At 39.8% G+C, this 27,457-nt stretch overlaps 2 protein-coding genes across 3 annotated transcripts; one reads left to right on the top strand and one right to left on the bottom strand.

Moving 5' to 3' along the window:
• tmem54b (transmembrane protein 54b) lies at positions 1–6,121 on the top strand. 2 transcript variants are annotated; one of them, XM_055219312.2, is made up of 6 exons: positions 158–316; positions 1,042–1,238; positions 2,687–2,746; positions 3,120–3,314; positions 4,824–4,973; positions 5,224–6,121. In XM_055219312.2, the coding sequence occupies exons 1-6, from the start codon at positions 304–306 to the stop codon at positions 5,431–5,433; spliced, it is 825 nt and encodes a 274-aa protein (XP_055075287.2). In that variant the 5' UTR covers positions 158–303; the 3' UTR covers positions 5,434–6,121. The 2 variants fall into 2 exon arrangements, with proteins under 2 accessions (XP_055075288.2, XP_055075287.2); XM_055219313.2 differs by lacking the exon at positions 4,824–4,973 and having other exon boundaries at positions 1–316.
• A 4,243-nt stretch (positions 6,122–10,364) lies between these two features.
• hpca (hippocalcin) lies at positions 10,365–26,536 on the bottom strand. The gene is made up of 5 exons (XM_073858004.1): positions 26,421–26,536; positions 25,173–25,322; positions 20,194–20,474; positions 13,547–13,652; positions 10,365–12,402 (listed from the first exon to the last, which is right to left on the bottom strand). Exons 2-5 carry the CDS (start codon positions 25,267–25,269, stop codon positions 12,305–12,307), a joined length of 582 nt encoding a protein of 193 aa, XP_073714105.1. The 5' UTR covers positions 25,270–25,322; positions 26,421–26,536; the 3' UTR covers positions 10,365–12,304.
• Positions 26,537–27,457: the final 921 nt, after the last annotated feature.

Here is a 27,457-nt window from a genome sequence, read left to right on the forward strand (position 1 = left end):
CTGTAAACATTTAAATAATTTGTCTGATGTGCATTTAATGAAATTATATATAACACAGCGTTATGCAGAATAAAATAGAAATTTAAAAAAAGTTAAACTAATTAAACCAACAGGTTAAAATGCAGAGAAAATGATGAACATTCATCATGCATTACCTGTCAGTAAATGGTGTTGATGAAAGCGTTTCACTCCTGACAAACACAAACATCTGTGTGACCGAAGCCACTGAGAAATCTGACAGAAGGTTTAACTTTCCTCTTCTGGAGGATTTTGAGAAATGCCACGACCTAACTAGTTATTCAAATGGATAATTCAGGTAAGCCTCTGAATATTGAAACACACACTTTATACCTATAAGACAAGTCTTGTCATTTGTACTCTTAATGATTTTGAGACAGTATTGTTAAATGAAAGCTACTGTGTTACTACTATGTTAGTGTTATAGCATAGGGTTTTGTTATTATTTTTTCATTGTACACAGACATACAGTACATTATTAGTTGTTAATAGGTTAAAGAGAAGTACCCTAAATGTTTACTCAATTTACTTTATTATACTTAAAATGTTTTTAAAACTAAACTTAAAGAACAGTTTTCAGAGTCTATGTTGCGTTGATGTTTTCACAACAAGACTTAATCATTTAAAAATCACACTTTAAAAAAAGCCGTAGCACTTGCTCCGCTAAAATTGTTTTATTTTTATTTTGCAAAAGTCTTAACAAGTAAATTTTCTGTCCAGTTTGCTCTGTCAAGTGTACACAGTGTGTAATGATTAACTAAAGTGGCATCTCTACATTAAACTCAAACCCTGTCCACTGTCCATCAGTTGTGTTTATTTATAAATATGTTCTTATCTTTCGTTCAGCTCTCATGGTCCATTCCAGAGGACTGGAGCAAAAAATTTAAATTTCTGTGAAAATACGACCCTTGTCATGTTTCTCTGACTCATGGTGTTCCCTTCACAGGTGTTAACTGGAGTGATGTAAGCTAATGGTAAATTCAGCAGAGTTTTTGAGTTCTCATCTCCTCTCTTCACACATAGGGTCGTGTTGTAGTAATCTGGAGGAGCAGAAGGTTGTGATGAAGATTGGCATTAGTATGGTGTTAGTAGGACATGCTAATTTCCTGTTGGGTGCTTTGGTTCATGGTGTGGTGCTGAGACACTTCAGTCTTCATGTGCTGGGACAGGCCATGGAAAGCGCCATCTCCAACGTCATCGCCCTGACAGCAGGCCTACTGGTGGGTCATGATACAAATTTAGACTGTAAAACAAAGTAGTTGTGTATAGAGTACAATATATGGTTTTATATATCTGTTGCTGCTGTATAGTTCAGATATCACTGCATCAAATAAGAAATATTAAGGCCATTGTGATTTATGCTAGACCTTATTTATCATTTGACTTAACCAGTTTGTATCGGGGTGATTTTTTTTAGAGATGTATTGAGTACCGTTCATCACATTAATTATAGACATGTTCTGTAACGTTTGACCAACAATAACTGTATATAGTTGGATTTATTTCATTATTGTACACTCACCTAAAGGATTATTAGGAACACCTGTTCAATTTCTCATTAATGCAATTATCTATTCAACCAATCACATGGCAGTTGTTTCAATGCATTTAGGGATGTGATCCTGGTCAAGACAATATCCTAAACTCCAAACTGAATGTCAGAATGGGAAAGAAAGGTGATTTAAGCAATTTTGAGCGTGGCATGGTTGTTGGTGCCAGACGGGCCGGTCTGATTATTTCACAATCTGCTCAGTTACTGGGATTTTCACGCACAAAGCATTTGTGAAGCCACAACATGCACAACCTTGAGGCGGATGGGCTATAACAGAAGAAGACCCCACCGGGTACCACTCATCTCCACTACAAATAGGAAAAAGAGGCTACAATTTGCACAAGCTCACCAAAATTGGACAGTTAAAGACTGGAAAAATGTTACCTGGTCTGATGAGTCTCAATTTCTGTTGAGACATTCAGATGATAGAGTCAGAATGTGGTGTAAAAAGAATGAGAACATGGATCCATCATGCCTTGTTACCACTGTGCAGGCTGCTGGTGGTGTAATGGTGTGGGGGATTTTTTCTTGAAACACTTTAGGCCCCTTAGTGCCAATTTGGCATCGTTTAAATACCACGGCCTACCTGAGCATTGTTTTTGACTATGTCCATCCCTTTATGACCACCATGAACTCATCCTCTAATGGCTACTTCCAGCAGGATAATGCACCATGTCACAAAGCTCGAATCATTTCAAATTGGTTTCTTGAACATGACAATGAGTTCACTGTACTAAAATGGCCCCCACAGTCACCAGATCTCAACCCAATAGAGCATCTTTGGGATGTGGTGGATCGGGAGCTTCGTGTCCTGGATGTGCATCCCACAAATCTCCATCAAGTGCAATATGCTATCCTATCAATATGGGCCAACATTTCTAAAGAATGCTTTCAGCACCTTGTTGAATCAATGCCACGTAGAATTAAGGCAGTTCTGAAGGCAAAAGAGGGTCAAACAAAGTATTAGTATGGTGTTCCTAAATTCCTTTAGGTGAGTGTATTTTGATGACTAATGCATTGACACTGGTAAATTCAGCATGGGTTTTTAGGGACCACTCTAGAGTATATATGCTAAAAATGAAATCACAATAATGTCGCAATGCTCTTTATCTACAGGGTGTCGTCATTGGGATATTAACTATTATTTTCTCCAAAAACATGAAGAACAGAATACTGGTAAGTGCTTTGAGATTGTCTGTATCTACAGTGAGAGATTGCTCATTTTAGCATGTGTGCGATGTTTGGATGAAGAGCCCTTGGCAAAGGAACCTTGAGTTAAAGGTATAAAGGTGTTGTCATTGATGTATGTGTTTGTGGCTTATTCTCTGTCGGTCAGTGGAACACATACTGTACACCTGCTGCTTCCTCTCTCGTTCATCAAGTCTTGTGTGTCGAGCCCTCAAGCTTTGATCATCAGTGAGCTTGCAGCTGCCGTCACATTTAATAAGCAGCTCAAAAATGTCAAACCCCTGTGAGGAATCAAGCCTTTCCTGGCACTTGAGTGCATGCTTTCTATTTACTGGTAAAACATGTCTTGTTTTTGCTGTAGGCCTGCTCATTGTTTGTGTTAAGTGCTATTGCTGGTCTCGTGGCCACCGCCTCAGTCATAGGATTGAGTGTGTCATTGGTAAAGACCATCATTCGTGGTGACAAAAGCCTGCTTGCCTACTGCGGCTATACTGATGATGACATGAGCCATATAAGCATCGCCAATGAGTGTCCCTTTGACCCCACTCGGATTTATGTAAGTAGAATGAGAGACTTTTGAAATAGTGAGTATCATTTAATCTCATGTCATTTTAAACCACGTACTGTTATTTTCTGTTGAACATCTGTCAAGCTACAAAAACATAATAACACAACAAAACATCATTAAAGTAATTTGTATGATCTATAGACCAAGTCTTTTTTGACATGTTGTAAAAAAATACCATCACATGGGTTTAAAATGACACAAGGGCAAAAAATGATGACAGATTTTTTATTTTTTAGGCAAACTATATAAGTTATGATGAATGATAAAGTTAAAGGTGCAGTGTGTAATTTTTAGAAGGATCTCTTGACAGAATTGCAAAATAATATACAAAACTAAATTATCCGGGGTGTATAAAGACCTTTTATAATAACCCGTTATGTGTTTATTGCCTTAGAATGAGACGTTTTATTTACATACACAGAGGCTCCCCTTACATGGAAGCCGCCATTTTGTGCAGCCATGTTTCTACAGAAGCCCTTAACGGACAAACTTTTTACTAAGTTGTCTCCAATGATGACATGTTTGTCCGGTGGCGGCTACGGTAGCTTCTATATGTGTTTCAAAAGCAAGAGGTGAGCAGGGGACTGAGCCGTTGGTTGCAATTCACAACCTCACCACTAGATGCCGCTAAAATTTACACTCTGCACCTTTAATCTGCAATAAAATGATGTGTTTGAGCTTATATGAAAATGAGCATGACAGGTTTTGATTATACCGGATGTTTTATAATGAAAGTGAATGACAAGCACCAAAAAAAAGCCCCTGCCCTGTCATTATAGGGTCACCGTGATTTCACAAAATAGAGCTTCACCTTTTTTGTTGGTCCTGGATCAACATTTTAATCAAAGAAATTGATTACCCGTAAAAAAATTACCCTTAACTCAAACTCTAACCATTTTTACCCCTTAAATTAGTGTGAAATTATAGTTTGAGAAGTTTTTAAAAGCCCCTAACCCAATCCTAAATCAAACAATCTGTAAATTCCTCCAGAAAACAGCATAAGGGTGCACTTGAGAGTTTACGTTTTTTTCAGACAGAAATCTTTGGATTGGTTTATAGTGAAATTGGGACAAATAATGGACAGTATCGCTTTTTGTATCGCTTTGTGATTTTTAAATTCATGTAGTATTTTAATATTAATAAAAAGCAGGGGACCCCCCAAATTATTTTTTGGTGCTTTATATGGGGTCCCTCAATGTATATTGGAGGTCCGAGACCACCCCAGACAGACCCTCCTCAATTCGAAGACTGTGTAGCCCATGTGACTTGTGTAATATTTCAATTGAGGAACACAAATAAAATACTTTCTCTCAGTGTAACACATCTTCAGAGGGGAAAACTTACATTTTAGCCTCTTTGTTATACAAGGCTACTGTAAACAAAGCACATGATTCATTTGAATGACCTTTCTGCAGTAATGGATGTAATATATCACTAAGTAAGGGATTAGCCTTTATTTTCAATTAATTAAATTACAGTTACTGTGTCTTTTTTCAGAGCACCACTATAATCCTGTGGGTACCGTTGATAATCATCAGTGCTGTGGAGATGATTTTCTCGTGTCGCTTATTGAAAGTCTCCAGCATCGCTTACCTCTCTCTGCCCTGCTGCCTAGGCAAACACCTTCAACAGGATCCAAGCAGATCGGTATGACAGACTGTACCCTGATCAATTAGCATCTAAATATCCATCTTGACCAACTATTAAAAAATAATCAGCGCTTAGGCGTAGGTGGACCCATCCTGTGAGTTTTTACGATCATATCTGACAACTTGAGTGCTCTTCTCAATAGATGCTTGAGAGAATTTTAACAATGTGTGCGAGTGACTCATGGACCCCTGTATCGATGACTCATACTGCAGTCATACTGTAATGCTATCACTGCGCTTCATTTCAGATGGAGACCCGGAGAGTTACTGAATCCCCTCTCCTCCCCCTCCACGTGCTCACATCCCGTTGTTGTCAAGGAGACGAAGAAAGGAGGCTGCCCGTTAGACCCCCAGACGACTCACGAGCACACCGCTCCATACCCCCTGCACAGTTTCACCAAAAACGCTCCTCCCGGTTCAACCGGGGAGCTTTGGAAAGGTCCAGTATCTGGATCTAATGTTGGGCCATACTGTGACTCCTGCAGGAATAAAGGACATCTCAATACAAGTATTTCTCTTGATAAGAGAGTAATGTTGCACAGCTGCTTGTACAGGTTGAAGCTGAAGGCAGGGTTTGGTTCATGAATTCTCTCCATTTGGCCACTACGTCTTTTTGCTGGTTTCTCTCACCCCATTTTTTCAAGGTGCACTTGGTAATATTTAAAGACATTTAATAGTTCAATGAGATTTAGAAGTAGCTACAATACAATAAAGCAAGAAATATGTGTTCACTTCATTTGATTTTTATGTCCCTTACAAAAATTAACCATGTTTTTTTGTGGTAAAAGTGGGTTACACTTTATTTTGATAGTAGAATGTCTAAAGTGGCCTAACTATAAATAACTTTGTCAACTAACTACATGCCAACTAACTGTCATTAGAGTATTAGTAGACTCGACTGTAAGGGTTAGGTTTAGAGAAAAGGTTAGGGTTATGGGAATAAGTTGACATGCTCCTACTTATAATCAGTTGAATGTCTGTTGAGGGAACATCACAATGACGTGTTAAATAGATATTAAGCAGACAGTCTACTAATTCTGTAAAAAATGGTAGTTGATAAGTAGTTGCAAAGTTACTTATAATTATAGGGTTAGGGTTATAAGTAGTAAAATGTCTAATATTGAAATAAAGTGTTGCCAACCATGATTAATTTTAAGGGGTGTGTAAATGTAATGGAAGTAAATTGTACTTAGGGCAATACTGTTTAAAGGACAAGTTCGGTTTTTGCACTTGGAGCCCTGTTTTCAGATTGTTTGTGATGAGGTAGAACGATTTTGACTGAAATTTGGACATATGCTGCTGGAATTTTCGGTTCCCCCCACCCTCACAATGGTTGCATTGGTGCACTGGAACAATCCTTCCTAAAATGCATTAAACTTTCGTTTACATAGACGTGAAACTCAGCGAGTGGTCAGGGGTGTTCACTGATCTGCTCACACAAAAATCGCTGCAAAAAATGCTTTCCAACAGGTGTTTTAGCATTCGTTGTTAACTTGTGGACCTATTTTACCAAACGCCTCACACCCGTACATTCTTCCGCTGAGAGCTTGAATAATAGACACTCCAGCCCAGTTGGTGGCGATAATCCACCTTTACGAATTGCAAGAATACAAACAACTCCATTTCTGTTTCCAGCGGTGGAGTAGTACCTCACAGCACATCTAATACAAGTCAATGGAGTTGGACAAAAACTACGATAAAACCTGTTGGAAAGCATCTTTTGCAGCGATTTTTGTGAGCATACCAGTAAACACCCCTGACCACTCGGTGAGTTTCACATCTTTGTAAACGAAAGTTGAATACATTTTAGGAAGGATTGTTCCAGTGCACCTATGCAGCCATTGTGTGTGTGTGTGGGGGGGTGATACCACAAAAACAGAGAAAATACTCGTGCCAGCAGCATATGTCCAAATTTCAGTCAAAACCATTCTATTTCATCATAAACAATCTGAAAACAAGGCTTTAAGTGTAAAATACCGAACTTGTCCTTTAAGGGCACACTCACATTATCCAAACCGTGCTTGGACACGTTTGACCCCCAAAGCCTGGGGCTTGCACGCCCTGCCGGCTTGCAGAGGTGGGCTGGAGCGCGGTTCACTTTGGCTATAGTGTGAGCGCAATCACGCCTGAGCGCGATTCAAAAGAAGACGTCAATTGCGCGACCACTCACCTTCATCTGCCTTCTGAAAAACCTTTTGATGCACGCAACAGGGTTACGTGAATGTCCGAGCTGCACACGTTACACACCAACTAAACAACATGATGGCATGTTGAAAGGGCTGTCTGTCATCGCGCACCCAATGACTCCAAATAAAAAAAACACAGACTTAACATTATGATGGGTTCCAGTGTTAAGAGAGCGCTTTACTTACTGCTTTGTTCAAAACATTTGCAATGTAATGACGAAAGCGCACCCGGGCTCAGATCCATAAAAGTACAGTGTGGATGCGTGCTTCTGGGGGAGTAGGGAGGGGGACAATCACGCTGGGCCATGGTTTGGTTTGGATAATGTGAGTGCGTCCTAAGTAAACACTGAACTAGTAAAAAAGCTACTGTATACCTCAATATGAGATTTGTTTTAAAGGTCCCATAGCATAAAAATCTGACTTTTTCCATGTTTAAGTGCTATAATTTGGTCCCCAATGCTTCTATCAACCTAAAAAACATGAAAAAGATCAACCCAGTAACTTTGTTTTGGTAAACCATTCTCTGCAAGCACGTGAAAAATTAGGTAATTGAAATTTGGGAGCTGATTATAATAATACCGCCCCTTAATCTGCACTATCAAACAACTGCACTGCCATGTAGCACAAAGAGAATGAGAGAGAAAAAAAATTCCAGCACAACTGAGTTTCAATTTCAACAAACAACCATTATGGTGATCAGTGTTTGCATTTCATCAGCTCATTTGCATTTTAAAGGACACACCTAAAAACGGCACATTTTTGCTCACACCTACAAAGTGGCAATTTTAACATGCTATAATTAATGATCTGTTGGGTATTTTGAGCTAAAACTTCACATATGTCCTCTGGGGACACCAAAGATTTATTTTACATCTTAAAAATTCTTGTGACATGGGACCTTTAACAACTAAAATTATAATTCTGAGTGTGTCTGGCACAAATATATATTTATTTCTATACAGAAGTTACGTAAGTAAAGCTACTTATCTGTCAAATAATAAGGGTGACAACCAAATTCATGGTCACTGAATTTACCCTCATTAAGAAAATAGTGATTAACAATCTGTCAAAATCTACAAAATATTTAATAGTAAATTAGTAAAGTTTATAATTATTATTGATGTGTTAACAGAGTGTTACTATAGTAAACTTAAATCTTTAAAGACAGAGATGGTGTAAATATAAATCTACGATTCATGTTGATTATAGTGAAAGAAGTGCACATGTAAAAGTTTTAATAAATAAACTAAAACAAAAAACATTGTGAGGCAAATCTAAGTTTTTAAATAAATGTTCATGTGTTTATTTATCTTAATAATATTTGCTCCTCAGCTCAGATTCCTCTATGTATCACAAAATCTCTACATTTATGTCTAGAATGTATAAATGTTATCTCGATAAATATCTTGTGTGATCATGTGACTGAGCCCTATTTGGTAATTGTTTCTTGTGGGGACATAAGGTATTTTCATCATTTACAGGGAATAGTCAATGATTTTATTGCCGTCTGAATCCAGAATGTTTCTGTTTTTCTCCGACCAGCCATGTAAACATTCCCAGCCAGGTTTTTGGTGACAAATCTTATATTTACACATACTTTATGAAAATGCTATGAAATTTTTCAAAAACTTTATATAATTAATATACTGTGGGCAAATTTACTACCCTTACGTGTTAAATTAAACTGTTGTAAAAATGTATCGAATGAATTTTTTCCCTTTTTTTTTGCATACATCTGTTAATCAACCTCAGTACTAAACAAAACCACCAAACGTTTACAAAAATTCCATGACTCCAACTCTCCCATTGCCAAGTCCATAAGTGGGGTCACTGATTTGGGAAAAAAACACAAAATGACCAATTTTCAATATAAAACGTGATTGTGGACTGGATTTTCTTTTATCTTTTTCACAGTCTTGGACATGCCAAAGATTAGTAAAAACATTGGCTTTGATGCATTTTTAGTTTTTGTGCAACAACAGATTTTATATTTTTCTCCCTCATTTATTGTTTGTGGCCATTTTTGCCCCATTGACTTCCATTATAACAACATTTTTGATTGCAGAGCCATGACACCTTATTATCATGCATTTTTTATTCTTTGGTAAATAGACTGCATTTATATAGCGCTTTTAACAGACCTATGGCCATCCAAAGCGCTTTATAATTAGCCTCACATTCACCCATTCACATTTCACACTCATTCATACACCGATGGCGGTGTCAGCCATGCAAGGCGCCAGCCAGCTTATCGGGAGCAGCTGGGGTTAGGTGTCTTGCTCAAGGACACCTCGACACTTGGTCCGGTGGAGCTGGGGATCAAACCACCAACCTTCCGGTTTGTAGACAACCTACATGAACCACTGAGCCACTACTGCTTTGTGGTTTTACCTTTTGCAAAGAGGTAAAATTTGTCATTTTAACTGTTGATCACCATGTGGCACCATTACCCTTTAGTAGGCCTGTGCAAAAAAACAGAGCTTAAAGAGAGAGAGAGGTGTGTGTGTGTGTGTGTGTGTGTGTGTGTGTGTGTGTGTGTGTGTGTGTGCGTGCGTGCGTGCGTGTAAAAATCTGTAAAAAATCTCTGCATCAGATTTATGAACAACATTTTTTATGAACCAAAATGCAAAATCAACTTCAAATAAACTGAACAATGAAGCAAGAGTAGACTAAACAATCAATTGAAACATTCCTTGAAAATCAGTGATTTTGTGTTTTCCCCCCCCCCTTAAATCAGTGGCATCACTCATGAGCCTGGCAATTAAAGAATTAAAATCATGAAATTTTTGGAAACATTTGGTAGTTTTGATCAGCACTTGATTAACAGATTTATGCAAAAAAAATACATTTTAAATATTACATTACAATCTGATTTCTTTTGTTATAGCCGTTTAATTTAGTGGCCATTTTTGGCCGCTAACAACACAAAAGGGTAGTAAATTGGAATAAGACACAAGGGTTAATTGCCATCTGAATCCACATCTCTGGTCTAAATGGAAGTGCAGAATGACTTTTGCATTGATTTCCTTTTATAAACTTTTATAAACGCGCTTCACGTTTATTCTGCATCAGAGAAGCGTCTTTATTTCCAAGCATTTTAAACATTAACATCTTCATAACTGAAATAATGAGAAGTATGGGCACAATCTTTCATCGCTCTTCTACAGCGGGTGGGAGCTGATGTAAATAAAGAGAAAATCACGGAAATGTAAAAATTGTCTATTATCAGCAGCAACAAGTGCTAAATACAATTTTAAAGTGTATTTAATTAAACAACAGTAGGCTATTCCATATACATATAATCAAGTATCTGGATCATTTCCATGTGTTTGCAATTATAAACTCACACATCCACCGCAAATTTATCTTTATCCAAACGCCTGAGTTTTATTGCGGAGGAGGCATGCAAATAAATTTTACAGACATCCTCATGAGAAACGATTACCGTCTGAATAGGGCTCAGGATCATCATCGATATGTTACCGACACAATTAACAAGTGTCGTGCAAGCTTAGGTTGGTTAAGAATCACTCTCAGTCAAACATGCTAAACACAGAAGTATATTTGTTTTCAACGTCAGTAAAAGGGGACAATCAGTATGTCCTCGCATGAGGTTTCATGCAACATAATATAGGAAAGTTGCCATAGAGGGGTGCAGCATCAAATATCGTCTCAGTACAAATATGGAAGCAACATGAATACCAGCAAACAAAATGGGTTTGTGTTAGTCAGTTGAGCTTCATCATGTTTTGTATTTTCTGTTTGCAGGAGCGCCTGTAAAATTCAGGCCGTGTTATGTCAGTCGTTGCATAAAAACACAAGAAAATTCAAAGCAGTGGCATTTTTTTCTCTTCGCTTAATTGATAAAGCAGTGTTTTAGCAGTGCAAAGGTTGCGATATACCACTGCAATGTAAGTCGCTTTGTGTCAACCGAATGCACGTAATGTAAATAAGCCCTTAGTGGTCGCTTTCAATATCCAAATTCTCTTTTTGGTGAGGCTAGTTATCTAAACGTAAGACATAATCATAAATCATAGCGTTGTACATTCTTGTCTACTGTATGTTGTTCATGAAGCGCTTGAAATTTAAAATGCTTTTTGATTTCTGCAGTTTGCAGAATAGTTTGCTGCTTAAAACTGGGGATTCAAAAACAAACTTACTGTTGCATACAAACAGATTGTAAGGAAGTACACAAAGTGATACTATAAAGTTAGCACAGACGCATACCGCAAACATGCAAACCTTCACTCTTGCATACAGTACAAACGCTTATAGCCGCACGCACACGGATGAAGCGTTTTAACAGATATGTGCTACCAGTGTCTTTGATTCAAAACACAACAGCATAGTGTACAGTATATCCCCTGATGCACTGAAGAGCCTTGACTTAAAAACAACTTGCAGGTAACAGCATCACCATCTCCGTTCAACACAAATAAAAATAAACACCATAGAAATGCAAACAAATAAATAAAAAATAAGGAAGCAAACGACATATTTACAACAACAACAAAATAAAACTAACAGGCCTTCTTTTTGTAAAAAATAAAGATCATGAGTGCCAGAGCAGAAAAATCCCAACATTCAGTCCACTGGAGGCCGGATGTTTTGGATGCTCTGTGAAGCTACATAATACTGCAGTAAGGATGCAAGTGAGTAAAAAGACGTCTATCGTTGATTTCCTTTCTCATCGCATCTTCCTATATGTATTCATACTGTGTATATACACATAAATATCAATATAAAAAGTAGATACGGGGCCCGTGCCCTCACAAAACAATTGGGAAACCAATTAAAACCAAGAACAGCACAGATATTGAACACAAGAGGGTGGTGGGGGATAAGGAAAGTGGGAGCGCATGCACGATTGCTAAGAAGAAACATTCCATTTTAAAATCCCGAGCCCGTAACACCATCAGCATGTAATATTTCTGCGGAGACATGCACGGGTGATGCGCAGCGGACAGGAGACGTCTTGGCAGGCATCATCTTTGTTCTTCAGAGGTACACGTGTCCTTTTTGGGAATAACTGAAAGTAAAATTGTTCTTTTTTTGCACTTTTTTTTAAACTGATCCATTTGGAACACAAGAATAATGAAATATGACAGCTTTCATGCATCGAGCACTGGATGTCTGCTGAGCTTTAAAACTGCGAGGCGCTGCTGGGGTCACACTGCAGTAGTCGCACAATGGACGGATCGCTTTTGGCACCTTTTATGAACTCTTCCAAAGACAACTTGCCTAGAAAGACAGACAAAAACGGTTGGAAAAGACAAAAAAGACAGAATGTCAGAAGTAGGATGAGACCTTTATTGTCCAAAATAACATTGTGTCACAAGTGCCAAGGGTATAAGATTTCAGAAAATCTATTGGACCATATTTTGTATTATATAATATTATATATGAAAGGATGCAGAAATTTGCATTGTTGACATTTTCATTGTTAATCCTTTTGATCTTTCATTTACAAAAATCTTTCCTTTCAATCAGGTAAAACAAATAAAAGTGACACATCCATTACACATTGACCACAATTCTTGGCACCTATAGAAATTCTTATCAGTTAAATATCTTTGAAGTATATTCCTATTCATATTTTTAAAACAAATAATATATCAGCGTGACTGGAAACATGAAACTGCCTGCCATAACTTTGTCTTTTACCAAAGGGCTAATTCCTTAATCATCATCCCAAAGGCGTAAACCAAAGAATGAAGTTTTAATCTGCAGTAAAAGAAGAATGTTGTGCCTCAAAAACTTAATAAGTGGCTGTAAGAAAACTGCTAAAGCGATTAAAAACTCCCATTTCTACTCATCAGAACAAGTTTATGAATCACAAATAAACTGTAGATGTTACAAGAAGAGGATATTTGTGTCTATATTGTCTTAATGCGGAGAAGAATTTGAGTGGCTAACTCTCCACAGCTGGAGGACTGCAGAAATTATTTGAGACTTGAGGTCAGAAAACCTTAAAATGTAAAATCAAACGGCACCTACATTAACATAAAATGTTAGGTAGATAAAACATACATCTGCTCCCAATATAAACAAACTTCAGCACATTCAGTTATCAGACACTACTGGAACTTTAAACTGGATCAGGTCCTATTGTCAGATTAAAAAAAGCCTTTAAGCAGCAACCTCACAAGATTGGTTTGGTGCAAACAGGGATAAAAATCTAACGTTACCCCATGTTAATTATACCTGACAATCTCAAACTTGAGCACAAAATGAGCGTTCTGCCATGATTAGTACAGTCACCCAGACCTGAAACCTACATACTGTATGATTAGTAAGGTGAATGTTTAAAAGGATTAACAATGCAAATTTATTAGTAAGCTTTGACTTGAGTGTAATTTGAAACACATTTTAATGATAATCGTACCATCATTATTCAGGTCCATTTGTCTGAATATTTTGTCTGTCCTCTTCTCTGGTGTAGATTCATCCTCGGGCATCTTCATCACAGATGACACCATCTTGTAAATGGCCTGTCAGATATAAGGAGGGTGTTAATAATACAGCAGGTTAAATAAAAAAACATATTTTTGATAGTGACTTGCTGTATATTATTGTGTTAAGACTGAAATTCCTCAAAAACAATAAAGATCTTTCCTAATAATAGATTGTGGGTGACAAGGGAGGTCAAAATGATAATTAATAAGACGTTTTTTGAGTGGTGATAGGTTCGGATTTAATCAAGTCAAGAGTGTGTTCCTGAATGGTGAGCAGTGAGTTTGTTCCTAGACGGTGAGCTGTGAACGTGTGTTCCTGGACGGTGAGTAGTGAGAGCGTGTTCATGGAATGTTGAGCCATGAGAGCGTGTAGATGGAAGGCGAACCATGAGAACGTGTTCCTGAACGGCAAGCTGTGAGAGCGTGTAGATGGACGGGGAACCGTGAGAACATGTAGATGGACGGTGAGCCGTGAGAGTGTGTAGATAGACGGTGAGCCATGAGAGTGTGTTCCTGAACGGTGAGCCGTGAGAGCGTGTTCCTGGGCGGTGAGCCGTGAGAGTGTGTTCCTGGACAGTGAGCCATGAAAGTGTGTTCCTGGAGGATGAGCCATGAGTGCGTGTTTCTGAACGGTGAGCCATGAGAGTGTGTTCCTGAACGGTGAGCCAATAGAATGTGTTCCTGGACGGTGAGCCTTGAGAGTGTGTTCCTGGAGGATGAGCCATGAGTGCGTGTTTCTGGACGGTGAGCCATGAGAGCATGTTCCTGGACGGTGAGCCGTGAATGTGTGTTCCTGAAGGATGAGCCTTGGGAGTGTGTTCCTGGAGGATGAAGCGTGAGACCATGTTCCTGGACGGTAAGCTGTGAACGTGTTTTCCTAGATGGTGAGCCATGAGAGCGTGTTCCTGAACGGTGAGCCGTGAACGTATGTTCCTACATGGTAAGCCGTGAGAGTGTGTTCATGGAGAATGAGCCGTGAGAGCGTGTTCTTGGACGGTGAGCCGTGAGAGTGTGTTCCTTGGCAGTGAGCCGTGAACGTGTGTTCCTGGATAGTGAGCCGTGAACGCGTGTTCCTGGATAGTGAGCCGTGAACGCGTGTTCCTGGATAGTGAGCCGTGAACGCGTGTTCCTAGATGGTGAGCCGTGAGAGCTTGTTCCTGGACGGTGAGCCGTGAGAGCGTGTTCCTGGATGGTGAACCGTGAGTGTGTGTTCCTGGACAGTGAGCCGTGAGAGCGTGTTCCTGGAGGATGAGCCCTGAGAGCGTGAGAGTATGTTCCTGGACGGTGAGCCGTGAACGTGTGTCCCTAGATGGTGACCCATGAGAGCGTGAGAGTATGTTCCTGGACGGTGAGCCGTGAACGTGTGTCCCTAGATGGTGAGCCATGAGAGCGTGAGAGTGTGTTCCTGGACGGTAAGCCGTGAATGTGTGTTCCTAGACAGTGAACCATGAGAGCATGTTCCCGGAGGATTAGCCATGAGAGTGTGTTCCTGGACAGTGAGACATAAGAGTGTGTTCCTGGAGGATGAGCCGTGAACCTGTGTTCTTGGACGGTGAGCCGTGAGAGTGTGTTTCTGGATGGTGAGCCGTGAAAGCGTGCTCCTGGACGGTGAGCTGTGAGAGTGTGTTCATAGACAGTGAGCCACGAGAGCGTGTTCCTGGAGGATGAGCCCTGAGAGCGTGAGAGTATGTTCCTGGACGGTGAGCCGTGAACGTGTGTCCCTAGATGGTGAGTCATGAGAGCGTGAGAGTGTGTTCCTGGACGGTAAGCCGTGAATGTGTGTTCCTAGACGGTGAACCATGAGAGCGTGTTCCTGGATGGTAAACCGTGAGAGCGTGTTCCCGGAGGATTAGCCATGAGAGTGTGTTCCTGGACAGTGAGCCGTGAGAGCGTGTTCCTGGACGGTGAACCGTGAGTGTGTGTTCCTGGACAGTGAGCTGTGAGAGTGTGTTCCTAGACAGTGAGCCATGAGAGTGTGTTCCTGGAGGATGAGCCCTGAGAGCGTGAGAGTATGTTCCTGGACGGTGAGCCGTGAGTGTGTGTTCCTAGATGGTGACCCATGAGAGCGTGAGAGTATGTTCCTGGACGGTGAGCCGTGAACGTGTGTCCCTAGATGGTGAGCCATGAGAGCGTGAGAGTGTGTTCCTGGACGGTAAGCCGTGAATGTGTGTTCCTAGACAGTGAACCATGAGAGCATGTTCCCGGAGGATTAGCCATGAGAGTGTGTTCCTGGACAGTGAGACATAAGAGTGTGTTCCTGGAGGATGAGCCGTGAACCTGTGTTCTTGGACGGTGAGCCGTGAGAGTGTGTTTCTGGATGGTGAGCCGTGAAAGCGTGCTCCTGGACGGTGAGCTGTGAGAGTGTGTTCCTAGACAGTGAGCCATGAGAGCGTGTTCCTGGAGGATGAGCCCTGAGAGCATGAGAGTATGTTCCTGGACGGTGAGCCGTGAACGTGTGTCCCTAGAGGGTGAGTCATGAGAGCGTGAGAGTGTGTTCCTGGACAGTGAGCCGTGAGAGCGTGTTCCTGGACAGTGAGCCGTGAGAGCGTGTTCCTGGATGGTAAACCGTGAGAGCGTGTTCCCGGAGGATTAGCCATGAGAGTGTGTTCCTGGACAGTGAGCCGTGAGAGTGTGTTTCTGAACGGTGAGCCATGAGAGTGTGTTCCTGGACGGTAAGCCGTGAGAGTGTGTTCCTAGACAGTGAGCCATGAGAGCGTATTCCTGGAGGATGAGCCCTGAGAGCGTGAGAGTATGTTCCTGGACGGTGAGCCGAGAACGTGTGTCCCTAGATGGTGAGTCATGAGAGTGTGTCCCTGGACGGTAAGCCGTGACAGTGTGTTCCTTGACGGTGAGGCATGAACGTGTGTTCCTAGACGGTGAGCCGTGAGAGTGTGTTTCTGGACGGTGAGTCGTGAGAGTGTGTTCCTGGACAGTGAGCCGTGAAAGTGTGTTCCTGGACGATGAGCCGTGAGAGTGTGTTCCTAGACGGTGTGCCGTGAGAGTGTTCCTGGAGAATGAGCCGTGAGAGTGTGTTCCTTGACGGTGAGCCGTGAATGTGTGTTCCTAGACGGTGAGCCGTGAGAGCGTGTTCATGGATAGTGAGCCTTGAGAGTGTGTTCCTGAGTCTGCCCCAGGGCAGCGGTCTACTTCAGTGTCTGGATCATCTTTTGAGCCCACCTTAATGCTGGGACGGTCTGACCTACATACTTGTTCGAAGAGCACATGTCCCCAGAACTATCCATTCCTCTGGCCTCTTAAACTTTGTCTCTATTTGTGTTGTGTTGTTACGGTTGTCTGTCACTGTCTGCTGTATTGTTGTATTTTGTGTTCCCTTGGGGGGATACTGTTATGATCCTGTCAGTCCTGTTTGTAAAGTTTGCTGTGTCAAGTCTAGTCAAGATGGTATTCATTCATGGATTCTGAAGATGTAATGGTCAATTATGTTCTTTATTCTATTTTCTCTCTGTCATTGTCTTTATTAAAGGGGGGGTTTCATGGTATTTCAAGCATTCTGACTTATTAACACAGTTATAGAGTTGTTTCCTCATGCTAAACGTAGGCAAAGTGTCAAAACAGCAGTTGGTCGCGTGTTACAGAGTATTTCTGTGCCGAATGCACTTCGCCAGGGTTCGTACAAGTTTCAGCAAGTTTTTTTCGATTACAGTTCTAACTGACGTTTCAGGGGTTTTCGATACATATCACTTCTTTATATGGGCTTCCACCGGAAAACTTCCCCCGGAAAACCCCGCCCACCCGTCAATCAGCAGGATACGCTAGAGCTGCTAACAGCTTATCACGACACTCAGCTTTGTTTAATTTCAAAAGTCAACAATTGCACGAAAGAAGAAGTGTGTTTTTGGATGTAAGGAGAAGAAAGTCAGCCTTATGGAAACAATGAATATAGTTTATTATCCGGGGTAGCAGCGGAGTTTTGCGTGTGTGTTTGATGCAGTGGATTTTCCCAACCGGGTCATGACGAGTTGCACGCAGTAAGTAAGACTTCTGTCTTATGTTGGAAATAGTCGCGTGCATATTATATAAATGACACGAACATGTAGTGAATCATAAGTTAAAACAGTGTTGTATAGTGTTGCATGACTCGTACTCGCTCCTCCTGCGAAAGTAACTCCTCCTTCTTCATTTTTTCGTACGTTATCGGAAAGATTCTGTAAAGCTAATCTTTCTTTTATAAATCTGATTAAACTAAAGACTACTCATATTACTCTATAGGTACTCCAGATTAACATCAGAAATGCAGAAACAGCGTGTGTTACGTGAGCTTTAAATATATATGTAATGTGGAAAACATTTTCCTATTCTTTTTTCATAGTCTTTTTCCTATTCCAAAAATGGTATGGGTGGGGGTTCATAGTTTAAATAATCTGAGACCCATAGCTTTAACATCATATGAAGAGTTTCATTGCAAAACGAGATAACCACCGTTTTTTAATTGTTCAGAAATCTCCTTTTTTGGTTGTGCATACCAATTAATTTCAGTGCAACTGCAGTTGGTTTGTTTTGATTTTAACCTTCATAACTTAAAAAATACAGCTAAGTAGCACCATAAAACAAAATAATAACATGATAACATAATAATAAACATGTTTTGACAAAAATGTAAAAAAAATGGATTTATCTCATTTTGCAACAAAACTCTTCATATAGAATGATTATTCTGGGTCATTTAAATAGATAACGGTCATCTTTTCAAGATCCTTTCCACATAGAAAAGTGTGTAAGTTAATAATGCTATACTTTTTATGTTAAAAGATATTTATTGTGATTTTAAAACAACTGTTAGTTCTGTTAGGATTATGCTTTTTTATTTTCTAGCACTTTTAATATAATAAAACCACTAGTTTTGGCTGATGAATTGTTGCATTTTAACTTACATAGTATAATAATCATGTGGATAGGTTGGATTATCTTCTTTTGACCCCAGTTTGTCAGGCTGGCTGATAAAATATCTGATACTATATTGACCAAAACATGAGCCCCACAGGCTCATTACTTTTCCTATTAGCTCTCTATACCTCGGAATATAGGCATAAACGTATGTCTTGTTGTTTAGAGAAATCCCCAGATGATGCCCCTGTGGGGTTAATTAATCAAAGTAATGATGTTGACTATAGAAGAGAGGTGGATTATAGAGTTGTTATATTGTCTATTTGGACAGTAAGTTCAATTGGTTGAAGAATAGTGAGGATGTTTTCAAGAAGGCATGGTCAAGATTATTCTTCTAGAGGAAGTTGAGTTTACTTGGTATTGATAGGAAGCTTCTTTATGTCTTTTATCATCAGGAAACTCTGGCCAATGTTTTGTGGTGAAGAGGCAGTATCATTGCAGATTATAAAAATTTGAGTAATAAATGAATTAAGAAGGCTGGTTCAGTCATATTTTTTCCAGTTTAGTTATAGGTCATCCAGTTTATAGTATTTTTAGTGGACTTACTAAAAGACTAATAATGGCTCAGTGCTCTACAGAGCATTCTAGAAGGTCTTTTATACCCACTGGTGTTAGACTTAATGATGATGTGTAATTTTTGTATGTACTGATTATATGTCGTCTAATGTTTTTACAGTTCCCTATATAATTCAGTTCATTTAGTAATGTTTTTGAAAGATGATATTTAAATTTGGTTAGACTGCAGGTGTCAAATTCTTGGCTTAGCCCTCTACCATTTAAAAGGCTGCCATTATAAATTTTGCAACCCGCTGCAATCGCCGAGTACCAGCCAACTGTAACATCCATCGGGTTCATGGATAATCCCTCCGTTCTGCACACACAGAGATAAACTGGGTTAAATTTAACTGGATAATCCTAGAGAGAAGACAGGCGAGACGGGCGGGTGCTGCAGTGTGATCCTTCTCCCCCTCACCACAATCTCATTCTTCACAGCTGGTTAGTCGATGGGTCGGTGTGCAATAGTACACTGCCAAACCTGGCTGAGAGACACCGGGCAGCAACTGAGCATCTTAACCACATGCTAATAAATTTTCCTTCAGTATAAACTGAAATGAAGGAAATCATCAGGGAAATGTTTGTGCTTGATCTCTCCAGCAGGGGTCAGGTTTGTCCTCCATCTGTTTAATACACACTAATATAAAGGTTTGTATGGGTGCTTCTGATGGAGAAATATCTGCATTATTTTCAATAATGCCGTGAGAAGACACATTAATGGTTAGACAGCATCATAGTGATAGATTTGGCAACAGGTTTATAAAAGAAGTGTTCTGCAAAGATTCAGAATTGCATTGATGTGAATTGTACAAAAACATGATTATTTGAAAAAGGCAATCACGAAGCCCCACCCCTAATCTTAACGTCACTTGTGTGAAAGCAGATCGCATTAAAATGTACAAATCATATGTTTTAAAAATGAGACGTTTCAATTAAAAGAAATTAGGCGCGCTGATAAAGCACTTATGACTTGCAGTGAGATTGTGTTTGTTAAAACCAAGTGATTTGTCCAGCCAGTAAACATTAAAATACAATATTTTATTTAAAATGTCAAAAGGATGCATTATACATTGGGTTTACACTAAAAGTGGATTAAGGGTTCAGATAGTCCTCTGACCTGTACGATCTCCAGCATTTCCTCACGGCTGATGTAACCGTTACCATCCAGGTCATACATACTGAAAGCCCATTTCAGCTTCTGCTCCAGTTTTCCTCGTGATGTCACGCTCAGAGCGATGATGAACTCCCGGAAGTCGATTGTGCCGTCGTTGTTGGTGTCAAACGTACGGAAGACGTGCTCAGCAAACTTAGAGGCGTCACCATAGGGGAAGAAGTTGGCATAGATTTTCTTAAATTCCTCCACGTTTAAATGGCCACTGGGACAGTCTTTCAGAAACCCCGTGTTAGGAGTGGGAAAACATATTTTTGTCATTATTGATGGGCTTCATCAGGTTTTTTATGTACTATAAAGACAACTCATGTCAGATTCAACCATTGCAGCGACGTTACAGTAGCAAATATGAGCAATTTTAAAACTCATGGAAATCTTTTCCACTTAAGTCCTGCTCTTTACCATTCATGTCAAGACGTTTGTGGGTTTCATTCATAGACAGTAAAAAAAGATGGACGACGCAACGTCGCCTCCCTCCATTGTAATGAATAGAGGGTATGCACATGACGTCACCGTCGGTGAGAGGGACTGCGGTTACGCCCACTTTGTGGCAAAAGACAGAGCGGCAGCTCTGTAAAATGTTGAGTAAAATGTTACTCCAGTAAAAAAAGTACACAATTTAAATGTAATTAGGTTTTAAATCAATTTTAATATGCAATATTAAAGAATACACAGTATGATTCTATGCTTTAGAATGTAGTGAAGTAAAATGTTTCCCAATACAAACAACCTAATTAAGCACAGATGCATAGAAAATGTAACTAATGTAACCAAGTATTGTCTACCTCTGCTATCAAGTCCAACTAAATTCAATTTAAGCTGATAATAGTCCGTTTTACTGGCATTTCCGTAGCACCTGCTATGAAAACCAGCCATTTTGTTTAACGTTTGCCACTCAACAGGGCGAGTTCCGGCGTGGTCACGTAGTAAAGTGTCGTCAATGCATACCCTCTATTGAAGCCAAAAATGTCCGACCATGGTCGCCGCCATGTTACGTAAAAACGTAAGTTTGGAGCAGTTTTGAAGGCATGCGCAGAAGGAATCATCCGTGGAGCCAGAGGCAAAGCCACGGTTTCAAACTTGAACATATATCAGCGTGATAACAACTACTTGAAAGGACCAAAACCATCTTTCTGAAACTTTTATTGGCAGAGTCCCATTCGTTTGAATGGAGAGGGTGGGGTTTATGACTTGTACTGCAGCCAGCCACCAGGGGGAGATCAAAGAGCCAGCGGCTTCACTTTTCAAGACTTATGAGGCACACCTGGTTTCATTACAATGAAATCAACGAAATAATAATTTTATTATGATTCTTTCAGCCATGGGGTCAGTGTGGCTCAAATTTGGTCTTAAATGTCAATACATGGAGTCTAATGCATTCATGTTAAAGTGTATTTTTACACTATTCACGTGTCTCTCCTGGGACCACCACAGACCTGGGATACACCTTGTCTTACTTCCCATGACTGTCATTTCAGGCAATACGCACTTAAGTACTATAGAAGTACTGCATTTAACCATCTTTTACGTAGAGGGTGATGATTTTTATCCTTTACGTTAAAGAAGCAAAATGTTTATCTGTAAACACTATCCCATAGGAAAATGTTATTGCTCACAGGTTGCGTTTCATTTAAGCATCAACTAGATAATAATAGTCAATAATATTAACTTTTTATAGCAGGCTTGACAAATCTGAGCTCAGTTTGTGTCATTGTTGAAATCTCTTCTGAAACTCTAATGCTGCGTTTATACCAGCCACGGTAGAGACTTCAAGCGCGAGTGATTTCAATGTTAAGTCAATGTGAAGACGCGTTGATGCACGTCTGGAGGTCTCCCAGCGCGAATGAGGCGTTTGGCTGAGTGCGGTAGAGGCAATTCCGCCTCATTTGCAGGTATAGTTGGCGTTAATGGTGCGAATTGAACGCCTGGCGCGGTATGCGCGAATTGTGCTTTTTGTGCATTTTGCGTTTGACGCGAATTTGCGGCTGACGTCCGAGTTGAAAAATTTTAACTTTGGCGGAATTTCGCGCCGCGTTAACCAATCAGGAGCCTGCTTGCTGCTGTGGAGGCAGCCCCGCCCAGAGTCACTCATTTAACCTGAAGGAACGCTCGATATTGTCCGTAAGCAGTCACCCGGAGCTATACGACACAAGTTCTTATTTCTATACAGACAGGAATAAAAAGGACCTCGCTTAGAAGAGTGTCAGTGAGGATATTGGGCAACCTGGTAAGTTGTAAATACACACTTCACTTTTGAGTCACGTCATGTTTATAGATCCGCGCCGTTTATTTTCCCCCTATAGTAAGGTGACTAAATACAAACCGGTAACTATCTCAATAAATGCACAATCAACATCAGTCATCTTGCAAACAGACAACCGCATAGCACTTGCCCCTCCCACAAGAAGCGGACTTTGCCTCTGACGCGCGTCAAATGCTTGCTTTTTCCATGTGTCTAATTCGCTCTAGACTCGCGCATGCATTCAAACTGTTCAAGCAGCAAACAAGGCGTGGTAGACGGAATTTTGACGCCTCAAATGCGGTTGGTGTAAACGCAGCATAATAGAGACATTTGTAAGTCTCAGGAGATTTAAGCAGAGGTTTCCATTTGCTCTCCATTTAATGTAATTGCAGGGCCGGCCCAAGGCATAAGCTAACTAAGCGGCTGCTTAGGGCCTCGCCGCCACCAAGGGGCCCCCAATCGTTTTTTTTTTTTTGTACATTTAAATAACTTATACAAGTAATATAAATGAATACGAATGAATAAATAAATAATTCAAGACAAGAAAATTCTGATTTGTAGACAACTTCTGTATGTCTGTAGTGCTAGCGTTTGAGTCATGCGCAATATAGACACCTCACCAATTTAACCTGCAAAAAGACTAAAGTGAGCAGGTTTCTGGACGCACATGTTAAATGTGTCCGGTCCAGCTCTAGTCAGAGAGGTGATCCTCACTACACCCTTCAGAGATCAGAACACTTGATGTTTAAACTTTAGAGAGAGTTATGCTACTGTGTCATACTGTAGTCCATTAGCATAAATTTAAGGAATAGAGCACTTAAAAACAACGTTAGGTTTTTATGCTGTGCCGTTTGTAATTCGTCCTCCATCTGTGTGCGTGCCCGCTTAAGTGCACTCGGTAGTGCACACATGTGAAGACGCGTTTCAGCAAAGCAAAAGAAAAGCAAGCGAACATAACATCTTTCTGTTCTTGACAGGGCACATACAAACAAAATGTTCTCCACAGTACTCTTTTTCCAATAAAACATTTGTTTATGTATTAGGTTTATGTATAGATTAGGCAGAAATCAGGTCCGTGCTTCTCTTAAAGAGAGTAACCTCAATTTACCTACTTAAAGGGGTCCTTTTATGATATTTTTTTAAAGATGTAAAATAAAACTTTGGTGTCCCCAGAGTGCTTATGTGAAGTTTTAGCTCAAAATACTCCGCAGATAATTTATTATAGCATGTTAAAATTTCTAATTTGTAGGTCTGAGCAAAAGTGTGCCGTTTTTGGGTGTGTCGTTTAAAATGCAAATGAGCTGATGAAATGCAAACACTGATCACTATTATGGTGGTTTGTTGTAATTGAAACTCAATTGTGCTGTCAAGTACTTTTTTCTTTCTCTCTGAACTATGGCAGTGCTGTGCTTGGATATTGCAGATAAAGGGGGCGGTATTATTGTAATTCGCCTTGCTACCTACCTCACAAAACAGGCGAAATCTGAACGAACTAATTTTTCACACGCTTGCAGAAAATGGCTTACCCAAACAAAGTTACTGGGTTGATCTTTATTACATTTTCTAGGTTGATAGAAGCACTGGGGACCCAATTATTAGCCTGGCTCCGCCCTCCTACGTGCTTCTGCTTAATTTTCATTTCGCTTCAGTACTACGTCTGGGACTGCTCTTTAGAGTTTCGTTTTCTCCTGCAAAAATCTGCAGGTCCAATCAGTGAACAGATGGGGGTGGCTAAGAACGATGACGTTGAGGTCGTGCGTCAGTTTGAGTTGTAGTTCAGTAATGGCAGCGTAGAAAGACGTGAGAAAAGCTATTCGGTCCGTTGTTGCAAAACTGCCGAATATACAGAAGTTAAAGTGGGAGCAAGAACCAGGTTTGCTAAATTTTGTTTGTCTGATTATTCTGAATTGTTGTTTCTGGCCGGTTTCGGTGCATGATATACGTCACGACCACAAGTTAGCGATCGCCTATGGGATCCTGAGTGACTCTGGGCAGATCCAATAGTTTTAAACTTCAACAGAGGACCCTCCTTAACGGATGTAACACTTTGCAATGGAGCATGGCCAGACTCTCTGTACAAATGAAATGAATGTACGAGAGTCTGGTTGGACCAGGCTACCCAATTATAGCACCTAAACATGAAAAAGGTCAGATTTTTACGCTATGACCCCTTTAAGTCTGTGTCATTAATGTTAATCAAACAATTCAAGACAAAGAGAAAATCACTTCTGTAGTTCTAAAAAATAATAATTATATTTAATTCATACAATAAAGACAGTGTAATGATTCATTTGATTTAATTTCTGAACCTAATGATAATTTTAGACCTAACTTAATGTGCAAATTTGTTCTTTTTATAAATGTTTGTAATTTCTTAATTTTTTAATAAAAAATGGTGGGAGGGGGGCCCCCAAACAAATTCTGCTTAGGGCCCCTAAGAGGCACTGTGTAATTGATATGAGGAATAATTAAGATTTTAATGAGATCTTATGTGTATGAAACTATCTTGGCACAAATCTATCTTTACTTGAAGTTCAATAATGTAATGAACACCATCTGTGGTCACTATTGAAAAATAGTTTAAATAGGTAGAGCATCATTTTTTTACAGATGCTACTCAGTTACAGTATTTATCTGATACAGGTATATTAGTCATAATTAATGTTTTCTGTCCACTTGCTCACCTTGTACCACTCCTGAAGCTCATGATCAGTAAACTCTGTGTTCTCCCTCAGGTCCTGTAGCATCTCTGGCCTGAGCTTGCTGTTCTGCTTTCCCATGATGTTAAGTCTTACAGTGTGCGCAGTAACAACACTGAGGCCTCTGGTCAGACCTGCAAGCACAAAAACGGACAGATGAAACGAGACCCGATTACATTACATTTCACATGAAAGATCCGGTCAATATTGTTAAACAACCCCTTACCACTGTGATTCAAGTCCTATTGACAACTTACATTTAGGCATTTATGCTTTTATCTAAATGAATTCGGATTAGGAAACAATTAAGCAATTTGTCATAAGGAGGCAATAATACAGGAAGTGCGTAAAATAGTTTTTTAGCTTGTAGAGCAGTCAACAACTAATTGTGAAATATTCATGGTATAAATGTTTTAATTGTTTTTTAAATGCTGAGTAACAAGGGTTGGGTTAGTGAAGGGGAATAAGTGGGAAAGTAATTTTGTGAAGGCATCATTAGGCGCCGCTCATTTGCCGAATGTAAGAGTCTTGATAGTTCAGTGTCAGTAAGCAGTACTTTTACATTTTTATTTAAGCAAAAAATACAGATTTAATGAAATATTTTGTTTATTACATGAAGCATATTATGGTGAAGTTACACCGTAACCTGATATTTCTGTATCCCTATTTGGGTGATGATAATTGAGGAACATGAGATTAATGAACCAATCAGAATAGAGTCGGGTAATAACTAGTATTATGTTTCCAGTTCAAGTGGAAAGAAAGCGTTTGAGTTATGAGGTCTGGGTCAATATTTAACATCAGACCTCGAGTTATTAGAAGGCGTCATGCAGATGAAATTGAGACTAATTAAAAAACCACAAGCTTTTACAAAATCATAACAAGTTGTGTTTGAATTCTGCTGTGAAACCCATCATGAGTAAAGGTTCAGTAAACTTGAATGTCTCCCCTGACATTACATGGATAATTAAAGCCAATGTGATTCTGTCTGTCTGTGTGTACAGTGTGTGCACTGTGTGTGGATGTACAGTATCTATTAGTCAATTAACAGCAGACTCACGCTCAATAACCGGGTACAGAATGTGCTCTGATAAAAATACACAAACACCCGCATGATTTCAATAAACACATGACAAGCATTATTCAGACCAAAATGTGAGACAGAGGAGCAGACGTTTGCGTTGTCATTTTTTGTGATATTTTGAACAGACAGAGGAGTCACTCGCACTCGCTGTGAGATGGGCAGAGATCCGAATCCAAACACTCACTGCACCACAGCCAAAACACTGGAGGAGGATCAGTAAACACAAACAAGTCCGGCCAAGATATAAAAGCATCCAGCGCTAAGCGGCACTATTCAGATCTCAACTGAGTGAGATCACTGTCTTATTTTTATTTCAAATCCTGAACTAAGATCACAAACCGCACACAGAATTAATGTAATAATTCATATTGGAAACACGTGAAGATGTGAAGAGCTCATGTCAGCCCAAGCCATTGTTTTATGATTTACTCTATGTGCTATATTAATAAAACATGTTTGGCTTTCATTTTTATACTTTGTATTCCTCTTACAGTCATATCAATGAATTTATTCATTTAATTTAAAGGTGCAGTGTGTACATTTTAAAAGGATCTTTTAACAGCAATGCAATATAATATAGATAACTATGGTGTTTAAAGACCATGACAAAATGAACTGTATTGTTTTTATTACCTGAGAATAAGCAGTTTTATCCACACAAACCGCGTGTCCCCTTCTATAAAAAACGCCATTTTGTTCCATCATGTTTTTACAGTAGCCCTAAACGGACAAACTGCTCTACAAAGTGCATCACTATGTTGTTTCAAACAGGTGACGGCTACCGTAGCTTCTCTATGTGCGTCGAATGCGAGAGCTGCAATACGCAACATCACCACTAGATGCCGCTAAAATTTACACACTGCACCTTTAATGTGGGCCAAAGCTAATTTATTCAACTTCCATCTTCGAGACAATTCTTTCATTCTGAATTTTGCCGGACACTGCTAATTTGAACCCATCACTGAAGAAAGATGATCTGACAGTATATGTGATGAAGGAAAACGACTGCTGACAGTTTAGGCTAAATGATCTTAGATTAGCATTTAGAAAAAAACACATTTGCCTATAACATCCTCCAGTATCACTTTCATAGATGTTAATTTTTATGTGATTACGAATGCTATCAGCCTGTCTGATTTGATTTTCCTACCCAAAGCTGAGTGCTTGTACTCTCATGAGAGCATT

This window comes from Misgurnus anguillicaudatus, chromosome 20 (assembly GCF_027580225.2).
Source record: "Misgurnus anguillicaudatus chromosome 20, ASM2758022v2, whole genome shotgun sequence".
NCBI classification, from domain to species: Eukaryota; Metazoa; Chordata; class Actinopteri; order Cypriniformes; family Cobitidae; genus Misgurnus; species Misgurnus anguillicaudatus.

What these genes read in the sequence shown, in the direction of transcription:
- tmem54b (XM_055219312.2), top strand. An exon ending in CCCTGACAGCAGGCCTACTG is followed by an intron (nt 1,239 to 2,686) that starts GTGGGTCATGAT and finishes CTTTATCTACAG; the next exon opens with GGTGTCGTCATTGGGATATT. An exon ending in TTGACCCCACTCGGATTTAT is followed by an intron (nt 3,315 to 4,823) that starts GTAAGTAGAATG and finishes GTCTTTTTTCAG; the next exon opens with AGCACCACTATAATCCTGTG.
- hpca (XM_073858004.1), bottom strand. Translation starts at nt 25,269, where the DNA reads ATGGGAAAGCAGAACAGCAAGCTCAGGCCAGAGATGCTACAGGACCTG. An exon ending in AAATGCTGGAGATCGTACAG is followed by an intron (nt 13,653 to 20,193) that starts GTCAGAGGACTA and finishes TATATCTGACAG; the next exon opens with GCCATTTACAAGATGGTGTC. An exon ending in AATGGACCTGAATAATGATG is followed by an intron (nt 12,403 to 13,546) that starts GTACGATTATCA and finishes CTGTCTTTCTAG; the next exon opens with GCAAGTTGTCTTTGGAAGAG.